General features: G+C 50.9%; 1 protein-coding gene across 10 annotated transcripts in view; it reads right to left on the bottom strand.

Moving 5' to 3' along the window:
* ITPRIP (inositol 1,4,5-trisphosphate receptor interacting protein) overlaps positions 1-23,501 on the bottom strand; it is a 27,856-nt gene extending 4,355 nt beyond the window's left edge. The window contains exons 1-3 of one of the 10 annotated variants that reach the window (XM_064269346.1): positions 22,788-23,501; positions 18,252-18,326; positions 13,202-13,273 (exon numbers count right to left, since the gene is read on the bottom strand). Coding sequence is in view for 2 of the 10 variants with exons in the window: in XM_064269344.1 (XP_064125414.1) it covers positions 13,202-13,284 (83 nt within the window). In the remaining 8 variants the exon portion in view is untranslated. Of the gene's footprint in view, positions 1-761; positions 981-13,201; positions 18,327-22,787 lie in introns of all 10 variants that reach the window. The other 9 variants (XM_010589002.3, XM_064269348.1, XM_064269347.1 and 6 more) reach the window with 9 other exon arrangements.

Below are 23,501 nucleotides of genomic sequence, written 5' to 3'. Positions count from 1 at the left end.
GGGACCAATGGGGAGAAGGACTCACCCTGTTGCCTAGGTTGCCAAGAGAGCAGGATTACACCTGCAGGGCTGGTGGCTCTCAAGTTACCATGAAGGGGAACCCCCTGAGAAAGACGCCAACACAGGAAAGCAAAGACAAGGACTTAGGACACTGTGCCCTGTCCTGAGGACACTGCCTGACCCTGGACCCAGCTACTCGCGAAGCCATGTCCTTTGGACCTTTAAATACTAGAAGCCGATACATATCCCCCTTTTTTGTTTAAGTCAATTTGAGTTGTTCTTCTAGCACCTAAAACCAAAATAGTCCTGAATAATACACTCCTCCCTTCCTCTAGAGAATGCCGTCTAGTGAATGTCCTCTTCTTTCAGTGCAGTAAAACCTAGTGGGTAAGAATAAAGAGCTGGGCCCCAAAGCCATCCCTGTCACTGTGTGACCTTGGGCACAGTGATTCACCTCTCTGAGCTCCAGTTGCCTTACTGTAAAAGAGGATAGCAATAGGTTCATGGTATTGATGGATGTGATAATCCACGCTAAGTGCACAGCACAGTGAATAAAAAAAAAACCCAGTGGGAACACAGCACATATTCACACTGAACACCGACTGTTTCTGAGGCAGGTTTGAGCTCTTGCCTCCACCATTGTAAACCTCTCCCCACTCCAAATTCAGACACAGATCTCCTGGCCTCTCGTCTTTCCCCAGGGCAATCTCAGTGCTAGATTCTTGCCCAAATGGCAGGCATTTGTCACCAGGTGAGGATACCTCTGCAGGTTGTCCCGGGCTAGAGGAAAGACACAGGTGACATCAGCTGGCTGCCAACCACACTTAGGCAAAGCCAGCTGCTCAGATGTGACTCAGACAGCTCCACCCTGTTCACAGCTGGACGTGTGAGCAAGAACCAAAAAGGAGTTGGGGGGAGGGCCGTCTGGCTTCTGTAGAAGTCAGCCCACGGACAAGTTTATTCCTCAGAGATGGCTCCACCTGAGAAGGAAATATGGGAGACAGTGAAAGCGGAAGAAGTAGACTGGAAGGAGGGTGGGGTGAGAAAAAATTTCAGGGGCAGCTAGTAGCCGTTCTTCTCCAAGCCAAGGAGCGGCTTGCTAGGTAATTGCAGAAACAGGCCAGCCCTGGTTTCTACATTAGAGAAACATCAATAGGAAGAGTTAGAAAATCCATGGCCAAACTGCAAGGCTGGCTGAATAGCGCAGTTTCGAGATAAAGCCATGGAGTGCTCATAGGGAACAGCCAATTAGGAGATAATTTGGAGGTTTTGAGTGCCTTCAGGGCCCCTGTACCACCTTCGAGCATAGCAGGCCCTGACCAATCATAGTAATAGCCTCTGGCAACTCCTAACTCTTGGAAACTTCTGTTTCCATGTCAACTCAGGATAAGATGCCACCAACTGAGGAGTGGTGCCATCGCCCAGCCCTACGACTGGGAAGTCCTCCTCCCCTCTACCCAATAGCTCATGCCTGCCAGAGGACGAAGGGTTGTAACAGCTTCCTTGTACCAGGCTGCTAAGGTTCAGAATCCAAACCAAGTAGAGATACCACCTCCATCTGGGACCTTGGCAAGAAGTTAAGAGGTCAGATTCTGGAGGAGGCAGACAGGGTTAGAACCCCAGCACCTATACCTACTAAATCTGTGCCCTGGGACAAATCACTTAACTTCTCAGAACCTCAGTTTCTTCATGTGTAAAATGGAAATAATAATACCTGTTGTTGTAAGGCTTGGATGAGATAATGCATAAAAGTAGCAAAATGTTTGCCCCCCTGAGCAAGTTTTCTTATAAAAGGGAAGTGGCAATGAGCTGGAACTATGCAGATGAACCAACTTATAGGAGCTGGCGATGGAGAGGGCCACACATATCTACAAGGAACTCTGGCAGGATGCAAGCAGCCCACAGTGTCAATGACAGCAGGGCTACAAACAAGACATGAGAGGTGCACAGGGAAACAGCACACCAGAAGCCCGGGCTGTTGAACCAGACAGACCTGGGTTTGGATCCTGACTCTGCCCCTTGCTGAGTTATCCTGGGTGAGTCTCTCGGCTTCTCTAGGATTCCACTCCTTCACCTGTGGAATGGGGCTAATGACAGCCCCTCCTTCATAGGGAGGTAGTGAGGCTTAAGTGAGATAGTACACCTTGGGTGCTTAGCATAGTGCTGGGCATAGCGTAGATTCCCCACAAATATCAGCTCCTTTCCCCTCAGTCTCCACAGGCCTGTTTTCTCACCTGCCAAACATACCAGCCCTGCCCAACTCCCAGGGGCGTGGAGGAATGCACGCTCAAAAGTGCTTTGAAAGCACAAAATGGCCCTGTACATGAACCACGCTGATTGCTGCTCCTTGGCACGTCACCCCACCCACCCTGCCCCCCAGCAAAGAGGGAGACACCGGCAGAGCTTGGCTCCTCCTCAGGTCAGGAGTTCCCAGCAGGAGTCGGAGCACGAGGTTCCCTGACTCACCTCCTTGTTTAAACCATCTTCTCCCTCCCTGCCAGGGGCCAGGCCCCAGCTGTCTCTTTGGTCCTTGTTAAACCCGGAGCTGGGTGGTTCTGTCTGCAGCACCTGAAGGGATGGGGCAGGGAGGCAGGCCAGGATGGGGACTGGGGCTATGGCTCTCGGCGCCCACTAGACAGGGTCAAGTTCAAAGCCTCTGCTACTTCCCCTCCCCAAGGCAAGACAGAGGGAAGGAATGCTGCAACTGTGGGGGCCATAAGGGTCAGAAGAATGAGGGGAGGGAATCAGGGTGTGTGGACCTTGAGAGACCACAGGCAGCTGGGAGTGTCTCGTAAAACTATGAGCTACATGCACGCAAACACACATGCATAAACTTCTTCCCAAATGATCCCTTTCTCCCAATACCAAGCATGTTCCCTGTGCCTTGGCCCAAAGCTCTCATCTTTATGAGCTGGTGGGCTCAGCTTAAAAATAAGCCTGGGTCACCTCATGGTGACCAGTTTTGTCTGTCTGCTTGCCAGGAAGCCAGCAGGAAATCTGCTGAGTTCCTCTCCACCCCCAGCCTTGCCCACAGAAAGGTGGCGGCCCACGCAGTTCACGGCTAAACTTAGCCTGGCCAAGGACCAGGGTCACGGGGTGGCAAGGGCTGGGGGAAGTCAGAGGTCTCTGTGTGCTGGGGCAGGGCCAGCTGTTTTCTCAGACCCTTATTCTCAGACTGGCTAGAATCCCAAGACCCTGGGGCTGACCCAAGATGGCTCTGTCAGTGCGTCCCCTCACTCCTGCCTCCCCAGAGCTCTGCAGCACACCCCCCTCCCCACCCACTGCAGATTAATCCAGTGAACACCACTGAGAGATATCTAATGATGATAAGCTTCCATTCATCAAGCTCTCACCAGGACATGGTGGACGCCGTACGCAGTGATTCACTGTACCCTCCTAAGAGGTAGATGTTACCCATATCTCGCAGAGGGGCTAATCAAAACCCAAAGAGACAAAGTCATTTTCTAGCCACACAGCTCAAAGACAGTAGCTGGGCTGAGATTCCAGCCCGTTCCATCTGCCTCCGCCAGCAAAGCCAAAGTTCTTTCCGTTGTGCTATGTTTACAAAGCACCTACTATGCACAAGGCACATGCTGGATGCTATAGGACCCACAACGATGAGTACAACATGACCCTCAGCAGTGAAACTCTATGTGAGTCAGACAACCATTAAGTATCATCACATGCAGAATGAGGTGTAAGGCATAAAAAGCTTATAAACAACTGGCTACAAAAGCACAGAGGAGGGAGAGATTTTTTTATGTCCTTTGGGGGCCTCTCCTTGTCTTTATACCTTCCCTCTGCCCCTACCTGTTGGGAGATGTCAGTCAGTGTGCAAACTCTTAGCCCCATGTCCACCTGCCCACCCCCCCATTTCCAGACAGAATTCCTACAATAAACTGGGAACAAACAGAGCCTGTATCCAGCCCCACAACCTGTTCATCAACACCCCTTCTGCCCCATCACCTCCCCTTCACCCCGGCCCAGGGTGAGCTGACTCTGGACCAGTATTACCCCTGGGACAGTGGTTCTCAGTGTGGTCCCTAGATCTGCAGCATCAGCATCACCAGAAACTTCTTCGAGATGCAAATGCTTGGGCATAATCCTACAACCACCCACTGCTGTCAAGTCCATTCTGCCTCATAATGACCCTACAGGACAGAGTAGAACTGCCCCATACGGTTTCCAAGGCTGTAAATCTCTATGGAAGCCAGACTACCACATCTTTCTCCTGCAAAGTGGCTGGTGGGTTCGAACCACTGACCTTTCAGCCAACCCCTTAACCACTGTGCCACCAGGGCTCCTTAGGGGCAAGGCTACTGATCAGAAATTCCAGGGGTGGGGCCCAGAATCAGTGTTTTAACAAGTCCTCCAGGTTCTAATGCCTGCTCAAGTTTGAAAACCACCACTTCCCAAGCTAAGCTGAGCTCCAGTAAGAGAAGGGTGGGAGCAGGGTGGGACTTCTGAAGTGTCACCCAGCCCACAGCTTGCCCCACACTCAGCCAGTCAGATGTAATTAGCTCTGCTAATTACAGCGGCAAAAGCAGTCCAGCCTCAGCGTCATCTTCAGAGCCAAAAGGACCAGCTGATATGTTTACCAAGTTGAACAGAGAAGGTGGGCTGAAGGCAGAGAAGGCATTTTATCCAGGTTTCTTGGGGCTATTTGGGCCCCCTCCTCACTGCCTAGCCTCTGGGCCCTCCAAGAAAGAGGCCAAGGAGACCCCTACTGTGTGCCTGGAGAGTCATGGTCCCAGCGAATGAGATACACAGACATTTGGGGGAAACAGAGTCACAAATTGAAGAAAGTCAGAATTTAGAGTTATACTAATGTAAGCCCCATTTTACAGATGAGGAAAATGTAGCCTTAAGAGGTGGCATGTTTGACTGGGAGGGTGGGCTGGAATTAGTTGGAGATAGACCTGGATAGTACCCTGTGGATGCTCACAGGGAGGGTCTGGTAGGAACTCCTCCCCAGAACAGGAGAGGTGTGATGAAAGGTGCTGATGTTTTCATGAACAGCCAACATTCATGAAGCAGTTACCCCAAGCCAGGCATGATGCTAAGTCTCTGCATGTTTTAACTTTCAGAACATCACTTAAGGAGGTACTCACTTTGCTGCCCCCATCTTACAGATGATGAGACTGATGGTCACGCAGGTTCACTGGGGGGCCTCGAAGCTAAGGTCATTGTCAGTTCTAAGGCTCCCTGGTCTGCAGCGTATGACTGTGTGTGTATGTAAATAGTACCTCAGCCGCATCTGTCCCCTCCCTCTGCTCTCCCTACAGACCCGCAGGAGGCTGATGAGAGAATGAGTGAGCCCTGCCACCGCCCCCTGTCCGGGCAGCCCCTCCCTGGCACCACTGCCAATGATGACCACCAAAATCAGCCAGATGGCTGCCTCCCAAGCCTTCCAGGCCTTGGGTAAATAGGACTGTGAAGAAGGATAGGCTTAATGAAGAACACGAGTTTGACCTGGTCCTGGATTTGGAGCTTGGATGCTGTTATGGATTGAATTGTGTTCCCCCAAAATATGTGTCAGCTTGGCTAGGCCATGTATTGTATGACTGTCCATTGTTTTGTCATCTGATGTGATTTTCCTATCTGTTCTAAATCCTAGTTCTATGATGTTAATGAGGCAGGACTAGAGGCAGTTATGTTAATGAGGCAGGACTCAATCTATAAGATTAGGTTGTGTCTTCGATCTCTTTCAAGATATAAAAGAGAGTAGTTAGTAGAGAGACAGGGGGATCTCAAACCACCAAGAAAGTAGTGCCAGGAGGAGACTGTGTCTTTTGGACCAGGTGTTCCTGCGCTGAGAAGCTCCTAGACCAGGGGAAGACTAATGACAAAGACCTTCCTCCAAAGCTGTCAGAGAAAAAGCCTTCCCCTGGAGCCGGTGCCTTGAATTCAGACTTCTAGACTACTGGCCTGTGAGAGAATAAGTTTCTGTTTGTTAAAGCCATCCACTTGTGATATTTCTGTTATAGCATAACTAGATAGCTAAGACAGATCCCGTGGACAGTCTGTTCAAAGCCCAAGTGAGGCTCTCCCTCTACAGCCTGGCATGCCCATCTCATCCCTGGTTCCACGCTTCTCCCCTAGCAGAGTCCACACCCCACACTGGAGTCAGACCAGCTTCCTGGCCAAGTCCAATGCCATCCATCCTTTGTGGCTGGCTCAGGGCCCCTGCTCTGGTGAGCCTACTCCTTTGGTACAGGCCTACTTCGCCCTTCTCAAAGCTCCTGCCGCTATAGGCCAGCCCACCTCACTACACTTTCCTCCCCTTCCTACCTGATGCTCAGTTCCAGCAAGGTCCAGAAGCTGTACCTCCACCAGCTACCTCCCCCCAGGCACCAGGATGGGCACACTGTGGCTCCCAATATACCTGTGGGAGCTGACTTATCAAAATTTGTGAGGGGAGGGCAAGGACAGATACAGCTGTGGGAGTGACATACCTTCTTAAATTCCTTCCTCTTTGTGTAGCTCAGGGCCGGAGGCCAGACAGACCTGGCACAGATGGCTCGATAAGGGCAGCTGTCCTTACATCACTACTCACCATGGTTGGCTCCCACCCTCCTTGGACGGTGCCCATGTGCGGGAAGGAGAAAGTCCTGGCAGAGGCCCTAGGCTGCCATAGGGCATTTCTGGCTGAGGTCCCTCTTTACCTGCACCCCAAAGGGAGCCACACTGGAGGCGGGGGCTGGGCCCTGGCAGGAGGGCAGGCAAAGAAAGTAAGTGAGGAAAGAGGAAGGAAGAGGACCAACAGAACATAATTGAGAAAGTAGAAAGGGTGTGGTTCTAGGCTCTAGCACTTTCTCTTTTCAGCGTCTTAGCGGCTACCCACCACCACTCCAGAGTCACCTTCCATCTCTCCCTCTGGGCAGGACATTCCTCTTGACCTCCAGCCAGGCTCACCTTCCTTGGACTTGCCACCCTGCCTGGCCACTGGGCTCCTTCCCTTCACCCCCCTTTCTGAGGACAGGGATTATAAAACCCAATGTCTCCAGGGTCCAGTTCCCATGGTAAATGAGCAAGGCTGCAGGTGTTAGACAGCTGAATGGTGGGACGGTAGTCCATTGGATGGCACAAGCTCTGTGTACAGGACATAGCCACACACAGCTCCATGCTTGACTGCTGCCCAGAGCCATTTCGTGTTTTTCAAGAGAAGCCAGAAATTTGGATTGTATTGAAATCCCCTAATTTGTAAAACACTAACTGCTAATTCAAAAGTTTTTTAAAAGCCATGTGAAGCAAACAAAATATATCTGTGGGCCACCTGGAGCTTGTGGGCCCTGGTCTGCAGCCCTCTCCCCTCTATGAAGCATTCCTCAAGGCTAACCTTGCACCCCTGGCCTCTCCTCACTCTTCCCCCTCAGCAATATCATTGCCTACCGTTTCCTCTGCAACCAGGACTCCCTTGAAATACCCCCGCCCTGGCTTGACCATTCTCTCCAAACCCAGTCCTGATTCTATTCCAGTGCCTCCCAGTCAGCCATTGCAGCCACATTCAGAAGAAAAATCATAACCAGCATTTACTGAGGGCTTACTACTATGTGCCAGGTCTGTGCTAGGGGCTTTACATAAATGCCAGTATGGGTTTCCTCCCTTCCCCATGGCTTCTCCAGAGATCAGGAAAAGGGAAAGAGACATGTAGCCTTATGGTCATGTGCTAAAGAACCCTCAGTATTAGAGTAAGGTCTGTGGTCCATGCTCCAAAGGACTTAGAGAGGCGGAACCCTCCCTTCCCCTTCTGGGAGTAGGTGTCTCCTTCCTCCAGGGGGACCCTGCACTGAAAGCAGGGACCCTGGGTTGGGGAGGGCCCAGGGGTCAAGACTGGAACCTGGTGACCCAGAGAGGGGAAGCAGGACAGAATAAGAGAGAGCACTCCAGATGCCCAGTCCAAGAGGACCTACCAATGAGCCAATGGGAAGAGTGTAAAACTGGGAAGGAAGCAGCCTTTCATTATCTGCCTTCTTACAATGTGAACCACTGTGGTCACCACATTGGGGAACGCTGGCACGGGCTCGCAGGAGGTACCCGGAGACACCTGCCAAAAGCACCAAGTTGCCTGAAGGCCCACACATGAATAAGGGAGCGGTTGCCAAAAAAGTCATCAGGATGCCAACCTGGACTGGGGTCATGTGGCCAGCCAGCTGAAGCTTAGGAAGGACAGCAGCCTGGAGACCCACCGAGTCCTTGCGGGACAGCCCATGTCCTTCCTGTTCCCATTCCCTCACCAGCAGCAAATGTATGTCCCTTGGATAGTGAGGTGGAGAAGCAGGGAAACCATCAATCTCCCAGGCACATGGTGTCCTTCCGTCTAGCCTGATTCCCCAGTAGCAGAGCCCTGACTCATGGGACATCACTGAAAATCACAGTGGCTTGTGACACAGGCCCAGTGTCTATGGCTGGGATGTGGGGTGGGGACAGGTGAAGGGACACCAAGGAGGCCTTCAGGTCCTGCCACAGCACGACGGTGTCACAACGACAAGGAATGGGCTCCTGGGACATGTCCTAGTCCTGGCCCACATCCCCATTTACTCTCATCTATTGTCACCAGGCACCTCAAATCCAGTCATCCACTGCCCTGACAGGGAACACAACAGAGAACCCCTGAGGGAGCAGGAGAGCAGTGGGATGCAGACCCCAAATTCTCATAAGACCAGACATAATGGTCTGACTGAGACTAGAAGGACCCCGGTGGTCATGGCCCCCAGACCTTCTGTTGGCCCAGGACAGGAACCATTCCCGAAGCCAACTCTTCAGACATGGATTGGACTGGACAATGGGTTGGAGAGAGATGCTGGTGAGGAGTGAGCTTCTTGGATCAGGTGGACACTTGAGACTATGTTGGCATCTCCTGCCTGGAGGGGAGATGAGAGGGTGGAGGGGGTTAGAAGCTGGCAAAATGGACACGAAAAGAGAGAGTGGAGGGAGAGAGCGGGCTGTCTCATTAGGGGGAGAGTAATTGGGAGGGTGTAGCAAGGTGTATATGGGTTTATGTGTGAGAGACTGACTTGATTTGTAAACTTTCACTTAAAGCACAATAAAAATTGTAAAAAAAAAAATCCAGTCATCCTTGTAGTGGGTTAAACGGCAGCCCTCAAAAAGATATGTCCACACCCTAATACCCAGATCCTGTGAATGTGACCTTATTTGGAAAAAGAGTCTTTACAGATGCATTTAAATTAGAGATCTCTGGAAGAGACCAGCCTGGCTTACTCCAGTGGGCCCTAAATCCAACAACCAGTGTCTATAAGAAACAGAAGAGAAGGTGCAGAGGAGAAAGGCCATGTGAAGAAGAAGGCATTCATTGGAGTGATGCAGCCATAAGCCAAGGACTGCCTAGAGCCAGCAGGAGCTGAAAGAGGCAAGGGCAGATTTTCCCCTAGAGCCTTCAGAGGAAGTGTGGCTTCTGGCCTCCAGAAACAGGAGAGAATACATTTCTGTGGTTTTAAGCCACCCAGTTTGTAGCACTTTGTTACAGCAGCCCTAGGAAGCAAATGCAGGCTCAACGTGCAATGAACCATCCTCTCTCCCGACCAGCCCTTCCCCGGGCTTTCCCTTTCCTGTTTGGGTACCTCCACTTCCCCAGCCATCTCTGACCAGCCTTTACCCTGCACTGCCATCCCATCAGCCCCTAAAGCTTGGGGATTTCATACCAACAGGGCTCTAACATCCCAGCTCATCCCAGGGTAGACCATCGTAATCAGCAATTCTGAGCTCTTCCTAATACCCAGCTAAGTGGCCACTCCAAACCAGGAGATATCCCTTGCCCACGTGAGTGCTTCCTGGTTTCCATGTGACACAGTTCACATGCTTTAAGTCTGATGTTCAAGGCCTGGCAACAACCAGCCTGGGAGACTCCCTTCCTGTCTGTCACAGCTGCTCCATTTACAGATCACTGGCTGCACCCTGAACACCTGCCCATCCCCATCATTCCCCGCAGTGCCCACTCTTGTGTCTCTGCTGGCCAAAAGCCCACCCAACTGTCCTCATTGCAGGGCCCATCTCAGAAGTAGCTTCCAGAAAGTTCTTTCTTGAAAAGAATAGATGAACAAGGAGAGGGAGATGGACATATTTATTAAGCCTCCCTGACTGCAGCCAAGCGACTAGTGTCTTGTATAGATAAGGCATCTCTATGGATGTGCCTGACAAAGGCTCACGGCCCCCCTCACCCCATCCTTAGTTAGCTTGTTTAATCTGTGCTGCAGTCCTGGGGAGCGTGCAATCAGCCCCATTTCAAAGGCAGGAGCCGAGGCCCTCAGAGGTTGGGCAACCCACTCTAGGTCAACAACCAGGAAGAGTAGAGGCGCCCTTGAGTCCATGTACCCACCCTGTTTTTTCATCAGAGTCAGCTGCGGACTTGTCTCATCCCACCCCCTTTCGCAGCCAGCAGCTCCTCCAGGGTAAGGGCGGGGTCTGTTTATCTTTACATCCACCAATGTACTTGGCACAGACCAAACGTGGGGCTGCCTGCTCACTGTGCTAAGACACATGCCATCCTGGGGACCCAAAGCTCCTACCACACATGGGGATACACACTTTTAATAGAAGAACCATAAACACTGACCATTTGTGGGAAGGGTGCGTTTCTCACCCTGAATGTGCACAGAAGGGCTTCCCTTGATTCCCAGGATTCCCTTCTCAGATTTCTAGACCTGAGGCCACAGAGTGCTGCCTAATTATAGAAACGCCATCCCTCAGTGAAGCAGCCCTGTACATGGGTGCATACTCACATGGCTTTTTATTTCTCAGAATGTCCTCTGCCCCTGTGGCCCCCATCTCAGCCCCAGGAGTGTCTGGCACAGAAGGGAATATTAATACCCACCTTAGGCTGGGGTGGGGGGGGGCACCACCAAGCAGGGCAGGGCATAGCGGGCTCCCCAAACTCTTCCCCTTCCTCCTTCCCCTCTGTGTTCTGTACCCACCCCCAGCAGATGCTCAGGAAAAACCATACATTCCCACTGGGGCAGGGAGGTGAGGCTGCAGCAAGGCAAGGTTCCCAACAACAGCGAACACAGTGGCCTGGGGGGGATGTGTAGGGGGCGGGGAGGGTAGCGAGGCTGGGGGTTTGAGTAGGACAGACAGCAAATACAAAGGAAAACAGCACAGACACAAAGCCTTCCTTTCAGAGATGAACAGGGATGGATGGAACTAAACTGTCAGCTCCCCTCACCGCCTTCCTTTTGATCCCTGGAAGGGAACAAAGAGAGATCAGCTCAGAAACACAGCCCGCCTTGAGTCCTCCACCTGCTTCTTGGGGGACAGGCAAGGCCGGGACCCCAGGACTTTCCCATGGCTATAGGAAGGTCTCCTCGTACCTCGCCCTCCCCAGCCCACCCTCTCTTACCCACGTCCTGGCCGGGAGGGATTCTTGTCCCTGTGCAGTGAAATCCCAGGCTGTTCTCCCACCCTGGTCCCCTGCAGCTTAGGCAGCACCTGACACAATGCTTGGGCCCCAGCTGGGCTGGGGGAGAGGGGTGGAGAGGAAGGGAGGCATTCCAGGCCACCTGCACACCGCGCGTGCACACACACATGCACACACACGCACAAACACAAGCACAAACACAAGCACACACACACGCATATACACACAGAAGCCCGTGCCAGCTCTGAGCCCGCAAAGATCTGAAAATCCCTTTCATCTTAATAAAGGGGACCAGTAAGAAACACAAAAGCAAGGGGGAGGCTAACCCAATTGTAAAAAAATTAAGAGCTTGCAGTTGGCTTTTTTGCTTGTGCTCTTGGCTGTGGGGGGATCTGGGCTGAACAATAGGGCCGGGGTATCCGCCGGCCTTCCCACTCCAAGGCCATGTTAGTCAGGGCAAACCTTTTCTTTTCTGAGAAAACTGCGGGCCTAGACTGTAAGGCTAGGGACAGTTAGCAAAATCACCTCCAGAACTACCCGTGACTACATACTGAGAGTCAACTCCCTGTGAGTTACACAAAACAAAATCCCCACCACCACCTGCATCAACCTCATTTTCCTCCCAGCCCCAGGGATTTAGTGACAGCTTCTTTTTTTTCTGCTTGAAGGCTGTACTGGGCACACAGTAGGTGTGCAAAAAATTTCTGGGGAATGCACAAACCAGTGACTGGTATAGTATCAGACTGGCGGTGGGCAGCAGACAGCCGCAAGACACTGTCAGGTTAACAAGGGCACACCCTGCCCCAAGGCCACCCAGCCCAAGCTCCTCAGCCAGCACACCCAGGCCAACTACTTTGCAGAGGCTTAGAGGATAGCAGCTAAGGGTCCAACCTGTAGTGTCAGACTGCTTGGGACTGAAACCTGGCTCTACCACTTGAGGTGAGTGATAACAGTACCTACTTCCCTGTACTGCTGTGTGCATCGCGTGAGGTGATGTAAGCGTAATGCTAGGTTGTTGTTGTTAGTTGCTGTCGAGTAGGCCCTAGACTCCTGGTGACCCCTGCACAATGGCATGAAAATGCTGCCCACTTCTGCACCATCCCCATGATCAGTTGCAGATTGGACCATTGTGAGCCATAGGTTTTTCATTGGCTGATATTCAGAATTAGATTGCCAGGCCCTTCTTCCTAGTTTGTCTTAGTCTGGAAGCTTCACTGAAACCTGTTTAGCATCATAGAAACACACAAGCCTCCATGGCAAATGGGTGGTAGCTGCCCATGAGGTACACTGACATTGTAATCGGTATTGGTGATAAGGTCTGGTCTCCCTTTTGGTTTGTTAAATGCTGCTAGTTGCATCCTAGGACTCCTCTGGGAGGAGGGGGTATGACCAGTGTCCCAGCAGCTCTCCCGGAAGCCCTTGGACAATGGTTAAAGTTATCCCCTGACTCACTGTTTTCTTCCCAAGCAGAATCCTCCCAATTCTACCTAGCTGGCCTTGAACCCAATGGATTCTTCCATAGGCACCAAGGGGTGACCCAGGAGAGGAGGAAGTTTGGGGACCTAGGAAGTTCAGCTTCCCCCCAGCCTGGCAGCATCAACACTGACAGCTTCTCCACTAGAGTCTGAGCACCTAGAAGGAAAACGGTTGCTCATTTCTAATGCCCAGCACTGGCAGGGAGCAGGTGTTCGTGAATGCTTGCTGAATGAAGTCAGTGCTGGAAAACCACCTCGCTGCCTTCACTCCCAGGAGTCCCCCCTGGGTGATGCAAATGGTTAGGCGCACGACTAGTAACCAAAAGGTTGGTGGTTCGAACTCACCCAGGCATACCTCAAAAGAAAATCCTGATGATCCACTTCTAAAACGTCAGCCACTGGAAAAGCTCTGGAGTGGAGCTCTACTCTGCAACACATGGGATCAGCCTGAGTTGGAAGTGACTCACTGGTAACTGTTTTTGTTTGTCTTTGGAATTTGAAATGGGGGTGAAGTGGGGTGTCCTGGGTGAAGTCATTTCTAGGTCTTTTCTTCCTGGGAGGCACTCCACAGTCAGCCAAAGTACTAACAGTGGTTGGTGCGTGGCAAATGTGAGAAAAACTCTTCTAGGCGCAGCCCTGGAGACACACCACAGCCACTCTTGGCCTGGACCAGCCTTCAACAAACTGCAGGCCAACTCATGCCAACATTTACCAAGAAATCCACCCAGGAATGAGCCCACCGTAAGTGTATCTGACCTACAGCTGCCCCAGCTGCTTCTCCCCTTGATATCCAAGTCCTTGCTCCTCGAGAGCTTTGCAGAAGTGGAGGACAAAGTGGGGGTTACAGGAGTCGACAGAAACTGGGTGAGAGAATGAGCGAAGTCAGTAACCCTCGGCACAGGCGCACAGCACTGACATGCCATGAGTTGTTGCTGTTAGTTGCAATAGAGTTGGTTCCAACTCATGGTGTCCCCATGTTACAGAGCAGAATCGCTCTGTAAGGCTTTCTTAGCTGTAATCTTAACAGAAGCAGATCGCCAGGCCTTTTCTTCCGTGGTACGGGTGGGTTTGAACTGCCATCTTTTAGGTTAATAGTTGAGTGCAAACTTTGTGTACTACCTAGGGACCTTGGACATGCCTTGGGAAGGCTTAGTAAATGGTAGCCAACACACCACGCTTATCGAGGCTTAGGCCTTGTGCAAAGTGCTTCGCATGTATCATCCTATCATCAGAATAAACTCTGAGGCAGGCACTATCCCCATTTTACAGACAAAGAAACCAAGGCTCAAAGAGATAGAGCCACTACCCATATCACAGAGCTCTTAAGGGGCAGAGGCAGGATTCGAACCCAGGCCCAGGTGATTTTCAAGCCTACAGTCTTCCCATAATGCTGGCTGCTCGGTGACTTGGTATCTGTGAAAAATTAGATGTGCACCTATGGACTCTCCTTCCCTGTATTTAGGCAAGGGTAGGGGACAATTTCAGTGAAACCTGGGCATGAAGCAGAGAGTTAGACTTAATGAAATTAATTATGAGGCTCCTTGGCTTTTCAGCCCAAACGGGGAGGTCTCGGCCTTGATCAGGAAAAGGCAGTGAGGAATCTTTTGACACTGGGTGGTGGGTATGTGCTGGGGGAGGCATCAGGGAGGAAGTGGAGGGGTGGTGGGGACATTTTGGGCAGCACACAGGGAGAAGGCCCAGGCATCCCCTGCTCTCTTCCCCTCTAGCCTATTCACGCTGCAGTCCTGCCTTCTCAGGGACTCTGGAACAAAGTCTCAGAAAACAAAAGGACCCTTTCATGAACTTCAGGCGGTCCTGACTGCTGGTAAGAAGGCTATTGAAACAGGCTCCCATGAGAATAGTTTGTTAGGAGCACAAGGTTTTACACCCACAGGCAGGGCCAGCATTCTGACAATGCCTTGCCTTATGGTCTGATGCAGACTGGTAGGGGATTGCCCTATATCTGCTGCAGGGAAATGATCCAGGAGAGAGAAAGGAGCAGCAGCTCAGAGCAGCTACAGAGCCAAGCTCTCGGCAGGACCCAGCCCCCCTCCCCTAACAAAGAGTGTCCCACTGGGTTGTTTACCTGGAAATGAGTCATGTGATATTGTGGGCTCTGTGTTTTTTCTAGGGACTTCCATCTGATCTCAGAGTGCTCTGAATATTATCTGGTACTGGCTGTTATCAGCCCCATTAAACAGACAAGGAAACTGGGCCTCCTCTGCTAATATCATACAGTGGGTCCCATCAAGAGAGGACCAGACTGCTCAAGCCTGGAGGTCGGTGGTCTGCCTGTTGTCTTCTCCCCTGTGACACTCAAACTTGGGGTGGGGTGGGGTGCTCTTTATGCCACTCGTACATTCCCTGGGCCATGGTGTCCAGGCAGAGGCCTGGTGTGGCACAGAGAGTCTAAGGCTGTGGAGGCAGTGGATCTGGGTTTGAGGTTCACCCCTGCTATTTCAGCTGTGTGACTCTGGCCAAGTCCCTTGGCCTCTCTGAGCCTGTTTCTTCTCCTGTAAAACTAGGATAATACCTACCAGTGAGGAAGAGAAACCAATATGTATACAAAGCCCCTAGGTTGGGGCTTTGCTCAGAGTAGGTGCTCTACTAATGAGACAAATGTTATTTGAAAGGGTTAATTCCACTTGTACGAACAAAAGGTCATGACAACTGATTTGGAGGTCAGCGTTATAAATAGAAGCATAGTGTGCAAATAATCTTCTCCACTGACAATACTCTAATTTTCATTTACAGTCCTGAAAATGCTACGTTCATACAAAAAATCGGGCAATGACTTTAGCCTCGGATACACTGGGTATCAGGGAAGCTATGTTAAAGCATGTGAAGTTATTACACTCAGTTGCATGAAGCAAAAACTTTAATCCAATTTCTCAAAGTGGAAAGGCAAGGGAATTTAGTGCAATTCCCTGTTCTGAAACTTCTTCAGAGAGACCTACCACGTTCTCTAGCTTTTCGCCCTTTTCAGGCCAGAGAATTCTCCCTTTCCTGCATCTTTCATCCCTTGTGCTGACATGTGACAAGAATCTGGAATTTCTGTCTTAAGAATAATGCCACTGCCACCACCAGCTGCTGTTGGGTTGCTTCCGATCATGGCAACCCCATGTGTGTCAGAGTAGACCTGTGCTCCATAGGCTTTTCAGTGGCTGATTTTTCAGAAATAGATCACCAGGCCTTTCTTCTAAGGTGTCTCTGGGTGGACTTGAACCTCCAACCTTGTGGTTAACAGCTGAGCATGTTAACCACTTGTGCCACCCAGGGACTCCAGGAGAACAGTAGGCACCATCTTATGAGATGCAGCTGAAATCACAGGCTGCCAAATTAAGAGCATCAGAATTTCCAGTAGAGTTCAGCCTTGGAAACATGCTGCCACAAGGGTCTCCCTTTGGTGGGGCTTTGACACCCACGGCTGTAACACCAGTTCCATAATATCAGGTATATCTCCCACACCTCCAATTCCCTGCATGAACTACAGTGAGGAAGGGACTCCACAGGTTTAATTTAACCCACCCAGAAGTCACAGGAATGTTAGAACTGGGTGAAAGGTGAACTGTGACCTCATTTCTATTTCCGGTCAGTACACAAAGTCTCAGGGCAACGGATTCCAAACATTCTTCCTTTCCGTGTGCGTTTGACTCTAAGGCTCCAGGAGGCCACTGAACCCCTAGCCTGTACAGTGCCTTGCATATCGTAGGTTCAATTTATTGAATTGTTCATTCAATAAATTAATGAAGGTTCTTTTTTAAATCAGTCCCAATAGTAAGGACATGGGTATCCATCCTTGTTTCTTATTTTCTTTTGGGGCTGAGGGTAAAGAAGGGAGAATCACTTCTCTAATCTTTTCATCACTAATTCAGCCTGTCCTTTCCTCACCCCTCTTCACAGATTCAGGGACACTGATGGTCCAGTGGCAGAATTCTTACCAGGGTTTGATTTTCAGCCAATGTACCTCACGTGCAGCCATCACCCATCTATGTGTCGCTATGGTGTTGAACAGGTTTCAGCAGCGCTTCCAGACTAAGAGGGACTAGGAAGAAAGGATGGAGATCTACTTCCGAAAATCAGCCAGCGAAAACCCAATGGATCATAATGGTCCAATCCGTAACCGGTCATAAGGATGGCGTAAGATTGAGCAGTGTTTTGTTCCGTTGTGCACTTGGATTCCATGAGTTGGGGACCAACTCGATGGCAGCTAACAATATCACAGATTCAGGCTGCAGAAGGGAGGTGCAGCTCTGTGAGGGCCATGGGATTGAAGCCCATGTAGGAATCTTGCTCCTTTTTCCCAGGCAGAGCTCAGAGGACTAAACAAGACTGCAGCTGACAGCTCTTTGCCTCTGTCAACCCCAAGGCCTTAAGGCCTATCACGGACAGGCCAGGCCTCAAAACTGCAGCCCATTCTCCTTCCCTTCCGATGTCAGGTCTAGCCTTTAAAAAACACACCTGTGGATGTCACGCCTTCTTTGCTCCTTCCCTCCAACATGTGTTTTACAGTTGGGGTTGGTTCTACTTGCTCCTCCCTGCCAACCTTAAGGTGGAGATGTTGCCTTGGGCAACAGTGATGTCACCTGGAAGGTGCTTCCATTCTGCTGATGTCACGGGGTGGGCCACACAGATGGAGGGGGAAAAGTGCTTTCTAAAGGAAAACATCACAGGTGCCAAACTGCTGAGGGACATCTTTATGACCTGTTGGGCTCTCCAAATGACCCCCTTCCTCTCCCAGAAAACCTTCTCACCCTACTCTCCCTCTAGATGCCTGGTACAGACCATGCCTCAAACTTGACGTTCCCTCTCCAGAGTCAACCAAAGGTCAGGATGAGCTTCTTTATCCTCAGCTCTGAGCAAACCATCTTCCCACCATCTGGGGTGGTCAGGGTCCCTGTGGCCTTGTCCTTGGCCCAGACCTCAGAGAGGGTAGCAATGCACTGATGGAGCAGCTGGGGGCCCAATTCAGCAGGGAATGTAGATCCCTGGTTAACCTTCACTGTCCTTAAACAGCTGATACTAGCCAGATTGGTGACTCTATGCCAGGCACTATGCTAAACACTTATTGGCATCATTTGGCTTAATCTTTACAATAACCCTTTGAGAGGCTATTCCCATTTTACTTATGAAGAAACTGAGGCTTGGCATTGTCAAGGCACCTGCCGGCCCAGGAACACCCAACTACTGTAACAGTGGAGCCAGGACCCAAGCAAGTCAGTCTGACTGTATAGCCCATACGGGTAACACTTCTCTTGGCTCATCTGGAGACAATGACTCATGTGGGTACCTGGACACACTGGGCCTGCCTGGGCCTACCTGGATAATACAAGATAATCTCCCCAGCTCAAGATCCTTAATCATACCTGCAAAATCCCTTTTGCCATATACGGTAACATACTCACAGGTTCCAGGGATCAGGAATTCAGCCTACCACACCATGTAATCTAAGGCCAGTCTCTGCACCTCAGTCTCCTCACCTGTAAAATGGAAAGATGGGGCTAGATGCTCTCCAAAGTTCTCCACCAGCCGTGTCAATTCTATAATTCTGGGTATGTTCTAAACCCAAGCACTCTTAATCTTATTGTGGAGACAGCACTTACATACAACAACTAAAGAACCACTGATAGTGAAGTCATACCCCAGAGTGACAAGGCTGGGCCCTGGAAATGAAGGAAAGACTGACCCCTGAGAGTTATATTATGAAATCAACACATAATAGATCAGAATAGGAATGATCAGGCTACAATTAAGAGACCCCTAGACCAGCCAAATTAGACTATAACTTAAGCCATCATTGCCGTTATTGTTGTTGTTGTTAGATGTCATCAAGTTGATTTAGACCCATAGCAACCCTATGTGACAGAGGAGAACTGCCTCATAGGGTTTTCTAGGTTGTAATCTTTACGGGAGCAGATTACCAGGTCTTTCTCCAGTGGAGCTGCTGGGTCGGTTTGAACTGCCAATCTTTTGGTTAGCAGCCAAGTGTTTAACCTTTATGCCACTACGGTTCCTTCAATTAAAGTCAGTAACTTACCTAAACAAAGCATGTATTGGAGCCAAAGTGTGTAAAGCACTAAACAAATGTGTAAATAAAATAAAAATCACTGAATTATGAAAGAAGAAAGGAAGAAATTCTACCAGGTAAATATCATCCTTGAGGTGCTGCCCAAGAAGATGCTCACAGCTAGATTGACCCAAGTGTCTAGGCTCCCTTGCGCAGGCATCACTCCATTGGTGAAAGTCACTTTGGTGAACAGGGGTCCACGCCCTTAAACATTGCTGCCCTTGCCTTGCTCTGACTCCAGCTTCACCAACAAACAAGCCACCTTCTGACTTTTGGTTTCCCAGGCCATTTGCCCAGGAGGCAGCGAACAGATACCATCCAGTCTGCTGATGATCACCAGGTCTCCTTGCCAACTAATAAGCTGGCATTCTGATTTGTACATTCACTTGTGGGAGCTTTCTAAGGGTGACTCAGTAGCCTGAGTTCAAATCATTATGAAAACTGCAGAGAGAGGGTGTCTGTGTGGGCACAGCTAAGAGCCAGTCCCTGGGACAGGTGAGGCCATCCAGATAAAAGCCAGCCTATGGGCAATCTCCTGGGCACCAGCCAGTCCCTCCTAGGAGACATCTTGACTTCCTCATTGCCTGAGAAGACTTTTTCATTTAAAGCAGCTACAGATAGTAAGTAGTAAAATGCTCCGTTCCAGCTAATGAAGGGGTGAAATGTACACTGTGGAAAAGAAATGATTGTATATATGAAGCCGTGACGTGGGGCTCCAGGAAAGGGTTTGTGGACGAGCTTGGAAAGGGCTTTGGCAGGTGAACGGGATGTGGACAGAAAAGGGAACAGGACATGGATAGGGATGGGGCATTGGAGGTGTCAGGATACAGCTGTGGCCTGTATCCTGGTGGCACTTACTCATCACCCTCATGCCAGCCCCCAGACTGGATCTACTGTCTCACACCTCCCAGCGATTAAGAAGGGAAGTCATCCGATGCGTGGCCCGTGGCCTCCCGTCAGCCATGAAGGCTGGGCTTGTCTTTTTCCTTTCTTCACCTTCGTCCTATCAGGTAAGCTTTCCATCCCTCCTTCACCCAGGCTGAGAGCAGGTATTTTCTCCTTTGACAAGGGAAGAAAAAGACAACTGCTTTTCCCTATTTGCCACGAGATCATTTGACCAAAGTAGCGTTTAAGCTTAACCTACTTCTTGCTCTTTGAATACTCAGAATCTGGATTCAGCCTCTGGGGCTCTGAAGAATTTACTTCTCTGGGCCTCACTGTCCTCATCTGTAAAATGGGGATAATAATACCTACCTCATAGGACTACTGCAAAGATTAAACGAGTGAATATAGGCAATACGCTTTTTTGGGGAAAAAAAAGCCTAGCAATTGTTAAGTTCTCAATAATTGTTAGTGATCAGAGCCACTGTGAATGGGTGTACAGGAGGCAGACTGCTCAAGGGCACCCAGCTGAGGGGTGCAGATGAATCCAGTCCACACACCACTTGGCTGTATCTACCCAGAAAAGACACCTTTTTCTAAATGTCACCAAGGTGCCATCATCATACTCAGAGGGAGTACCTTATTCTAATTCACTCAAGGCACCAGTGGGCTAGCCGCAGCCCTGAAGGTTATTATCATCGGTTCTCTGTATCCTCACGGCTATGCTTCCCTGCCCAGCAAGACTGGACTTGAGGTGCCGGGATGTACTGGTCTCAGCCATGAATAAAGCCCCTCTCCTCAGCTCCCAGCATACCTGGAGTAGGATACTCCCTCCCCAAAAGCCCTCAGGCTGCCATACCATCTGTCCCCAAGAAGGGGACTCTCAACCCCAAATATGGAACCACAGATGCTTAGATTCTGAAGGAACTTTCTCCTTCCTACTTGTTGATGGCCACTTGCTTCTGCTGACAATGGCAGGTGGTGCATTACCTACTGGGGCGGCTTTAGCTATTGGAAGGTTCTGTCTTACTCTGCACTGAGCTATATCTCCTGCCTCTCCTAACAGTGAGTCTCTGAAGCCGTGGCAGAACAAGTCTTTTCCTTTTCTCAAGTGACAACACTTGAGATTCCTGAAGGCCAGTCATGTCCCTCTAGGCTTCTCATCCTTGGGGTAAATATTGCCCATTCATTCCCTTCTCTTTCACAAGATGCGCTTCCCAGAGCCTCCACAGCATTCCAGCCCTTCTCCTCTGGATGTGACAGCAGTGTCCCTTCTAGGAAGTGGCATTGAGAACTGGGCTTGTGTGGTCCATCAATCCAACCCCACTGTGCTGGGACTCCATGCATGGGGCGTTTGTCACTGTTGCCCAAGACCTACCACCCTCTTCCTCAGACAGATCCCACCCCCATTCCTCTTTACTGACATCATGGGGTCCAAGAAAGGAAAAATACAAAACCATGTAAGTTCCTCCCAGACAAAACCCTCTCAGGTGGGCAACTTTTCCAGAAACCTCTACACAGAAACAAGTTCCTCCCCCTTCACCCTTTGTTCTGAGAAGTTCACCCACACACCCTCTCCTTTGTTTCCCTAATGGGCACTGTAGGAGGGGAAAGCCTGTTCTTGGTAAGGTGACAACTTCTGGGTGATGGCATTGGGTTAAAAGTTCAACTCTTTGCCCTGTGAAAGTCTGAAGTGTGAAATTGCTGCATCTTTGAAAATTACTGAGCAAAGGATGGCACTTGAACAAATGCCTTTCCATCCACCCAGGGCCAGTGGAGAGTCAGTCTAACCATTTAATGGTTACCCGCAAGTGGAAAATATGAGGGCAGAATGGCCTGCAGCAGCAGCAACACAAGGAATTAGCAAACAATGAAGGCACATAGACTGGAGGAGGACTCAGAAGCTCGACCTCATTACGTTATTAATAAGGAGGTGTGAGAGTAATTCTGTGTCTGAAGCTGTAACCTAGGCCCCACCCCAGAATGCACCCACCACAGATTAGCATTAGCTGGCAGCCTCTCCAAAGTGAGCTAGTTTGTAAAAGGGCCTTAAAAAAAAAAAAAGAAAAGACGGCCCGAAATTTGAGATACCAAAGACCTGCAGTCAGGATGTTGCCAGTATAGAGCGCTCTTCTTCTTTTGAATGGGTGGGGAACGCGCGGAGAATAGGGGTCCCTTCTCACATCAAACAGACAGGCAAAAGACAAGGTGTAGTACCTTGCTGGGTTCAGACAGTATTTTCCCTTCCGGGTCGACAGCATTTTTGTTTTTAAAGGAGCATTTAAGATGGGGAGGCCGGCCTGAGGCTTGAGTCCCTGCACCTGGCAGCCGAAAAGGCGGAGGCACTGAGAAGGGGTTCAGCATAGGGTAAAGGGTCGGTGGCAGCGACCATCTGCAGCCCCAAGGGAAAGTTCTGCACAGCCTGGGGTCTCCTCCACTAATGGTGCTGAAAGAGGAAGCGGCCCAGCTTTAACCCGCAGGAAGCAACCCCATAGCTTCACTACCTTAAACCAAAAAAAAAAACCCAAAAAACAAAAAAACACTTCTATTCCTTCCTTTCAGGGTAGGAGGGAAGTTAGCTAGGGAGCTGGGAGACCCGGTCTTTCTTTCTGCCCTAGCACTGTGCTAAGACGATCGAAAGTAACGGATCGTCGTGGTATTAGAAACAAAACATGTGGTCCGGCTTCGGGCTCAGTGCTCTGGTGCCGGGTTCTGTGCGCCCCGGGGAGGAACTGCCCGAGCGCCTGGCCGCAGCGAAGCGCCCATCGTCTCTAAGGCCCCGGCTGGAGCGGAGACTTGAGCACACTACCCTACGCAAAACGACACCGCACCCGCCTTTGCAGGGGCGTTGTGTGGGGGGGGGGCTCTCCAAAGTCAGCCCCAACCTCGGGTCCTCCGCGCCCCCACTCCAAACCGCCATCTCGCGCGCATCTCCGCCTATTCCCCCGTCTCCATCGCGCCCTCCTCCCTTCCAACCAAAGCACGAGGTTACCCGCGAAGCTGCAGACCCTCGCGTCTGCGGACCGGACACTTACACGTTGAGCCCTCGTCCTCCGCTTCCCGTCCGGGAGCCCCGCGCAAGCCGAGGCTGGGCGGCCTGTCGCCAGGCCCGGGCGCCGCGTTCGCAGGCGGCTGAAGCGGAGCGGCCGGTCGGACGATCAGAGGGATCGGGGCGGTGATCCCCCGGCCGGTTCCCGCCTTCTCGCCTCCATCAGCAGGGCTCTAAAGGGCTCCGGAGTTACTCATTTCCTGGATGTCACAAACTTTTTCCTCTTTAAAAAGAACAAAACACCCGCCTCTATCTCGGCACCGAAAAGTCCTTAAGGAGGACCGTGCGGGTTAGAGGGGCAGAGCCCAGGGCCCTGCGCAGACGGTCTGCCCAGTGACGCCCCCCAGATGCTCAGTCGGGACCGCAGAACTGGCGGGTGGCCAGATGAGACGGGACTGGGCACTGGAGCAAACTGGGGAGGGTGGAGGGGGTCGGGCAGAGAGGACGCCCTTAAAAGTGGGTCTAGGCCTGAGGAATGAAGAGGTTAAGCTAAAATGCTACCTCCGTGCGTTTTCAGCGGCTCGCGTTTTACCGGCTGTAGGATTCCAGGGGTCCCCTGGAGGAAAATATAAATCGAGTCACAACAACAGCCCTTTGCTCTTTTGCAGCTTGAGCGGATTAAAATAACTCACCAACTTTTATAGTACACTCAAGCCT

This window comes from Loxodonta africana, chromosome 16 (assembly GCF_030014295.1).
Source record: "Loxodonta africana isolate mLoxAfr1 chromosome 16, mLoxAfr1.hap2, whole genome shotgun sequence".
Lineage (NCBI taxonomy): Eukaryota > Metazoa > Chordata > Mammalia > Proboscidea > Elephantidae > Loxodonta > Loxodonta africana.
This window is presented reverse-complemented; position numbering and strand designations above follow the sequence as displayed.